General features: G+C 38.5%; 1 protein-coding gene across 1 annotated transcript in view; it reads right to left on the bottom strand.

Moving 5' to 3' along the window:
• Positions 1-2,754: 2,754 nt before the first annotated feature.
• The window catches only part of LOC125486004 (phosphatidylinositol 4-kinase alpha-like), a 5,606-nt gene continuing 395 nt past the window's right edge, over positions 2,755-7,965 (bottom strand). The window contains exons 2-3 of the mRNA XM_048611750.1: positions 3,884-4,000; positions 2,755-2,898 (exon numbers count right to left, since the gene is read on the bottom strand). Coding sequence (XP_048467707.1) covers positions 2,755-2,898; positions 3,884-4,000 — 261 coding nt within the window. The remainder of the gene's footprint in view (positions 2,899-3,883; positions 4,001-7,965) is intronic.

The raw sequence follows: 7,965 nt of genomic DNA, 5'->3' as shown, positions 1-7,965 counted from the left end.
CAGCATCTGCAGTTCCTACTATCTCTGTAACAACTTTATTTTTGGCATGGTTTTACATTCAAAATTACCACAGCCTTTAATTTTGTTCTATTAGTCATATTTCTATTAACTAATACCACTCTGAATCTAATCTCCTCATATCATTTAGTTTTCACTACAACTATTTTTGAACATTTCCAGTCCATAGTTCAGTTCCTGGACATATGTAATTCAATGCAACATCATCCATTTTGCCCACGTGACATAATGGGGCCTTTAGTTTTTGTCATTGTCGGATGAGGAATTGTTGGAACTGTTAATTTTGGCATTGGGATATATTGATATTCACTGGACAACCTAAGTCTCTGTCACAGCACTGGATTTTTTTTATATACACGCACTGTAATTCTGGTGTCGATTAACCTATTCTAGCCATTTTTTAAGGATCCATTTCGATACAAGATGCTCACGACTAAGCCAGTGACTGGACCCTGCTCTCATTCGGTCTTAAGCTTCTTCTTCAGAGCTGATTTCCTGTTTCTCACATCATTTCCTCACGAACACCAAATTGTCCTGCTGTAGCATAGTTGTTTGATTGATTTTACAAATGTTTCAACTTACAGCTTAAAACCTCCTCCTACTTCATTCTGTTTGAGAGGATCCACTTCTGTTTATCATTTACCACATGCAGTCTGGTATAGGAGATCACATCTTAAATTTGTATGTATCTTTTACACAACTTATACCACCCACTTGATTCCATGTACAACTTATAGGGTGAATAAAACATGTACATCTGAAGGTGAAAAGTCAAGGCTGATTCTTAATACAAATATAGTATTTATTCACAGTAATTATCTTTCGGTGCAAATCGAGGTTAAATCTTCAGCTCAGCTATTCAATTCCAACAAAGACTATTGTGGCATAAGTTAATTCACTAAATCCACTAAAACCACTATTAGGCAAAACATAAGATACAAAGAAAAATGGTATATTTACATAACACACCTTATGTATGCACAACGTGTTTCATTGTTAATGAATTTCCTTTGAAGTACAGACACTGTTGCTTTTCAAGCAGAGCCCAAAACAAATTGCAAGTAAAATCCCATAAATACAGTGAAATTAATGATCGCTGTTTACATAGCATAGGTCGAGACCTGTCAGCTGGCCGGGACAATGCCGTGGAACTTTCACACCAACCTCAACTGGGAGATGCTCCCCTGTAAAGCTGTGCTTCCTTAGTACTGTACAAAAGCCTGGGGACACTTGGCCCCGTCTGTGTCCCCTCGAACCCATAACCTTCTGTCTCAGAGACAGGTGCAATATAAGCAGGAAATAACTTATGCATGAGTTGACCTTAAAAAAACTTATTGACACCTAGTACTGATTCGACACTCAAAATGAAGAAATCAGAAATATAGAACAGGTTGAGAACAAATGTTAAACCTCTTTCAGCCAGTTGATGAAGGAGGAAACCAGAGGTCAAGGTTTACTTAGTTTTAGATTTATTCAGAAAGTGAAACATGACAAATATGTAACTCCTAATTTTACAACCCACCATCAGTGACACAAAGTCTTTTTTTTTATTTCACTGCTACTTGCACATGTTATGTCACAGATCTGTGACCATAGCATTCTGAGGTGAGACTTATAACCAGGCCATCGGGCCCAGAAGTAAGAACACTAACACTGCACCACTCTAAGGTTTTGGAGTAGATCTGTAGCTCCGGTTGTGGCTGCACACTCGATTAACAAGTAACATCAGCTTATTTAAGCAAAGAATTCTTCTCTTTGATACAGTTCCTATTTCTGGACAAGCTGATGTGTTACACCACAACCTGCGCAATCTCTATTGCTACAGAAGTGCACAGCTTCCAGCAGCTGAAGGGGTTTATTTCTTGTGCAACAATGAGCAGGGTAAAGGATTCTATATCCCTGTAGAAAAAGGTTAAAATTTCATGTGCAACCACCACAACAACTATGAGTTCTCTATAACAGCACCAGAGATAAGTGTTATTCTTTTCTCATTAAAGCCAGAACTCGATCTTGCAGAATTTCTGTCTATTTTTAACATAAACTAAAATACTACTTCCATAGAAAGTACACCGTTAGGAACATTATAACGTTTTGAAATGTCTGACACCTGCATGGACATTCTCTCAATCATTTTCATTATAAATTCCAAAAGCGTAAGAGAATCCAGTCATTATGGAACTTATTTGCCCAATATTTGCCCAGCAAGCACAAGTTCAAGTCCATTACAAATTGTGAAATAATAATCCCTGTAATTTTTGGGCTGCTATCAGTACATGGCCAAGATAGCTAGGGGGGGGAAAAAAAACCAAATACACTGTCACACCTTCACAGTGGATGTGGAAGTTGCCTTTACAAATTTACAGAAGCAGTTTCCATTGTGAATATGGATATGGGAGCTAGTTATCATAGAAATATAAATACATGGATATGCCCTTAGACTGAGGATCCAATTATCTCAGAAACTTGCCCAACTGCTCATGATTACTAGACAGCTCCATGGAGATTAATTAGCATTTAATTAACAAAAAAAATACACAGATTCAACTAACTATTGCCAATATTTGGAATCACTCTGAAATCTTAACCTTGTTACTTATAACTTTTCAGCAGACATTGAGCAAATATTTGAAGAGGAAGTACTGTTAGCGAACTGTCCTATTTCAAACTTGCTATGACTACGAATTTATGGTTGGGCTGATGATACATGGCAATCGAAATATTGAATTACTCAAGGTTTCATTGATTATTGCCAATCGTAAGAGCCAGCATAAATGAGATCTCAGTACCTCGATGTTTTTTCCCTGAGCTATCTTCAATCCATTGGACTTTGGGTAATCCCTTAAGCAGCCGCAGCAGATAGGGGACCACAGTTTCTTTATGCTGTCAGAAAATATGAACAAATTGGTTACATCTGTCTCTATTATATCATTTTATGAGTTGATAATATCAAAAAAGATGACACAGCAAGACCTAGAGGAAACAATGAAAGCCTTCAGTGGGTCACTGAAACAGGGAAGCAATTTAATGTAGACAGGGGAAAAATCATATTTTAGGGGAATGCAGCTATGCATCCATTGGAAATATAAAGACAGATATGGATGAACAGAGACACATTAGAGAGTTTAAATCTATCATCATTCCCACTGCAAATAAATAAAATCATTAAAAGAAAAGTAAACAAGTACTTTGTGCAGTTTTTAGCATCCCATTATTGAAAACAACATTAAAACCACAGAAAGGATTTAGTATCAATTAAACAGAATGATGCTGGGATGAGAAATGATAGCAAAGAGAATGACAGCAAAAAGGCTTTTATTTTAAATCGTTCCAAATTTTTTTTCTTTATTCAATTGCTGGATCAACCCTTCTAAATTAATTTCCTGCACATCATTCAAGTTTCCTATGTCTGCTACAGGTCTCTCTGAGTTTTGTCACTGTGTTGTATTTCAAGAACATGTTCTGTTTATCAAATTGTCGCAAGAAGAATTGGTGGCGATTTGAAACATTACATTTTATTCTGGTTAGTTTAGTTAGGGTGACACCAGCATGTTCATAAAATAACAGACACACTTCTGTGGACTTTACGGCAAAAGAATTTTCCAAAAAGGTTTGTTGACAAGTGCAAATAACATTTCCATGATGACAGGAATTGGATTTTAACAGCAGGATTTTTAGGTTACATTAAAGGGAAAGACGAGAGACATCCAAAGCAACACAGAATTTACTAACAAGAAATGTGCAAAGATGTGAGTCAATCAATTTAAAATGTCCTTGTTGCTTCAGTTGTCATTACAGAACACACTACTGGATACCAACACAAATTCCAGTTGTATCAAAATATTTACACAGCACAAATCTTTCTTACCTGAAGTTTCGACTCTGTCAGAAAAACTCCTAGAGCAATAACTGCATCCCTGCGCCGTTCATCCAACTGAAAAATGCCATGAAAATCCACAGGAGACATACAAAGTAACTTTTCTACCTGCAAGAAAAAAAATTGTTTCGTGTTCATCAGTCTCAATAAAGAACACTAGGAACATTCTCATGTGCGTGATAGCCCCTCAATTTTCTTAAGTTGAGAAGGTTTAGGATATGAGAAGACTTCTTTTATCCAGGGAGTTCAGTTGACCTGGAATGCAATGGCAGGAAAGGTGGTGAAAACACATTCAAAACCATCCTTTTTTAAAGTGAAATTATATAAATAATTAAAAAGAAACTTTTTAAAGGACTAAAAAAAGAAAGATCGGATTAATTGGATAGGTCTTTCAAAAGAACCTCCTTTTGTATTGCATAATTTTATATAACTATGAGGCATAGGGAGACAGTGTAGTGTAACGTCAATGGACTTGCAATCCAGAGGACCTTTGGACTGAATCCAAATCGTGACCATTGTTGGGAGTTCAAATTCAAGCAATAAATCTGGAATATAAAGCACATCTCAGTAACGGTGACCCCATGACAACTATCAGCTACAGTTGTGCCCCACCTGATTTACAAACATCCTTCAGGAAGGGAAATCTGCAATGCGTTGACTTTTTACCTACCATCTGCAAGGGTCTCCATTCAAGGGCAGTTAGGGATTTGTAATAAATGTTGGCCCTGCCAATGTTGCCCCTCTTTTTTTTTTTAAACCATATTCACTTGTGGGACATGGGCGTTGCTGGCTGGCCAGCATTTATTACCTGTGCCGAGTTGCCCTTGAGAAGGTGGCAATGAGCTGCCTTCTTGAACTGCTGCAGTCCACCTGCTGTGGGTTGGCCCAAAGCCATTGGGGAGGGAATTCCAGGAGTGTGACCCAATGACAGCAATATATTTCCAAGTCAGGATAGTGAGCACCTTGGAGGGCAACATGTAGGTGGTAGTGTTCCCATGTATATCCTGTCCTTGTCATTCTAGATGGAAGTAATTGTGGGTTTAGAATGTGCTATCTAAGAAGCTTTGGTAAATTCTACAGCATATCTTGTAGACAGTATACACTGCTGATGATGACCAGTGATGGAAAGGGGGAATTGGATGCCAATCAAGGGGCTTGCTTTGTCCTGGATGGTGTCAAGTTTCTGGAGTGTTGTTGGAGTTGCACTCATCGAGGCAAGTGGTGAGTATTCCATCGCATTCCTGACTTGTGCTTGACAATGTTGGACAGGCTTTGCAGAGTCGGGAGGTGAGTTACTCAACACAATATTCCTACCTCTTGTAGTCACCATATTTATATGGCATTTCCAGTTGAGTTTCTGGTCAATGGCAATCCCCAGGATGTTTATAGTGGGAGATTCAGCGATGGTAACACCATTGAATGTCTAGGGGCAGTGGTTAGATTGTCTCTGATGGTCATTGCCTGACATTTGTGTGGCATGAATGTTACTTGACATGCGTCAGCATAAGCCTGGATACTATCGTGATCTTGATGCATTTGAACATAGCCTGTTTCAGTATCTGATGAGTCACGAATGTCTGGAAATACTATGTAATCATCAGCAAACATCCCCGTTTCTGACCTTATGATGGAGGGAAGGTTGTTGACAAAGCAGCTGAAGATGGTTGGACCTAGGACACTACCCTGAGGAACTTCTGCAGAGATGACTGTCCTCTAACAACCACGTCCTACATGCCAGGTATGACTCTGACCAGCAGAGAGTTTACCCCAATTCCCATTGATTCAGTTTTGCTTTGGATCCTTGATGTCACAATCAGTTGAATGCGACCTAGATATCAACGATGTCACTCTCCCCTTACCTCTGGGATTCAGCTCTTTTATCCATGGCTGAACCAAGTCTGTAATGAGACCAACAGGTCTAGCAGAACCCAAATTAGGTGTCCTTCAGCACATTACTGATGAGCAGGTGCGGCTTTGTAGCACTGTTCTCGACACTTTCCATCACTTTACTGATGATCAAGAGTAGACTTATGAGGTGGTAATTGACCAGGCTAGATTTGTCCTACCTTTTGTGTGCAGAATATACCTTGACAATGTCAGGTTGCAGCTGTACTCGAACAGCTTGGCTAGGGGAAAGGCAAGCTTTGGAGCATGTCATTAGTACTACGGTCAGATTGTTGTCAGGGTCCAAAGCCTTTGCAATATCCAGTGCCTCCAACCTTTTCTTAATATCAAGTAGAGTGAATCAAATTGGCAGAAGACTGGCATCTATGATGCTTGGGAGCACTGGAGGAGGCAGAGAAGGATCATCCACTTAGCACTTCTGGCTGAAGATTGCTGTGAATGTTTCAGCCTTATCTTTTGCACTGATGTGGCTCTTTCATCATTGAGGATGGGGACATTTGGGGAGCCGCCTTCCCCATTCATTGGTTAGTGGTCCATGACTGGATTTTGCAAGACTGCAGAGATTAGATCTGATCTGTTGGTTGTGGGATCAATTAGCTCTGTCTGTCAGCTCTTGCTCTTTATGTTGCTTGGTAGCTTCACCAGGTTGGCACCTCATTTTTAGGTATGCCCTCCTGTGCTCTCCATTGAACCGTGGCTTGACGGCAATGGTTGACTGGATTGAATTATGGTTGTGTTGAATGATATATTATGAAAGAATGTTTTTTCAAAAAAAAAAGGGGCCAATCATCACTATTCCAGAAATAGTGGGATATTTCCTCCTCATGCACAATGACAGTTCTGTTTACAGCCACCAGTAAATACTGACAGGGCCCAGGAAACTAGGAGCTTACGAAAAGGACTTAATCACAATGAATAGCCCAAAGAAGTGAGGAAATTAAGTGTGTGCTGACAGAAGTGAATGTACTGCCATATTAAGTTATGGTGCCAGCACAGCAATACCTCAATATTGATATTGTAGATGAGTATGTTCAGTACTTCCATTTATATTCGTATTTCTTTCCATCAATTTGCAGTGAATTGTTTTTATAATACAATTTCTACCATCAGTTTTATTCCATTTTTAATTCATACCCTATAATTCGTTTGAAATAATTTTTTTCAACTGTATTAATCCTGTCATAATGACTTCACATTATTTATATTTATAGCTTGATATCTTTAAAATTCAAGAATTGCATTGATATAGTGTGCTTTTGTTTATTGTGGCATAAACAAAATTGAATGTTGCAGATAAACTTAATACAATTACAACCCAAACAAAATACTTATTCAGTCTCTGATACAGAAGTGACACCCTTGGTTGGGTGGATGGCTGGTTGGTTTGCAATGCAGAGTGATGCCAATAGCGTGGGTTCAATTCTCACACCAGCTGAGATTACAATGAAGGATTCTACTTCTCAAACTCTACCCTCACCTAAGGCGTCGTGGCCTTCAGGTTAAATAACCATCAATCCTTTCTCTCTCTCTGAGCAGCCATATGGGCTGGTAACACTATGGCATCTTTACCTCTACATACCTGCAGTTATACTGTTTGTATGGGAAACTACCACAGCAGCCTATAGAATTATCATCTTACTGAACTTTCACCGAGCTTGTATTCTAACTATTGCTGTACAGCATCTGTACATGTTTTGGTAACTGAACAACAAGGCACTTTTAATAGCAACATTTCATAGTTTTAAGTAAAATTATATAGAATATGAGAACCCATTAATGTAAGTTTTTTCTAATATTATAAGTGGGATTTCTTCATTAAAAATGAAAGCAATTATTCTTTGGTTACCACCACTTCATTTGCAGAAATGAGTGTACTTCATGGTCTAGGATTGCAGCAATTGTTTTTATTTGATTTTCCAAATGGAGTTATTAATTGAAAACATGATATTCTTAAGACATTATAATGTCATATCAAAAGTATTATCAACGATGACATAACAAACCAAGAACACAGGAAGGTCACTTTTACAATTTATTTACTTAGATCCTTTTTATTAATCACATAATCCCTCTCCTAAATTCTCTCTTCCCTTTCTAGATACTCAACCAACAGTACTGACTGTATTACAGGGCACCCAGAGAGGATAGGAGAAGATGCAGGAAAGAGG

Source organism: Rhincodon typus, chromosome 24 (assembly GCF_021869965.1).
Source record: "Rhincodon typus isolate 14 chromosome 24, sRhiTyp1.1, whole genome shotgun sequence".
In the NCBI taxonomy this organism is placed as follows: Eukaryota; Metazoa; Chordata; class Chondrichthyes; order Orectolobiformes; family Rhincodontidae; genus Rhincodon; species Rhincodon typus.
Note: the sequence above shows the minus strand (reverse complement) of the source record. Positions and strands in the feature narration are given on the sequence as shown.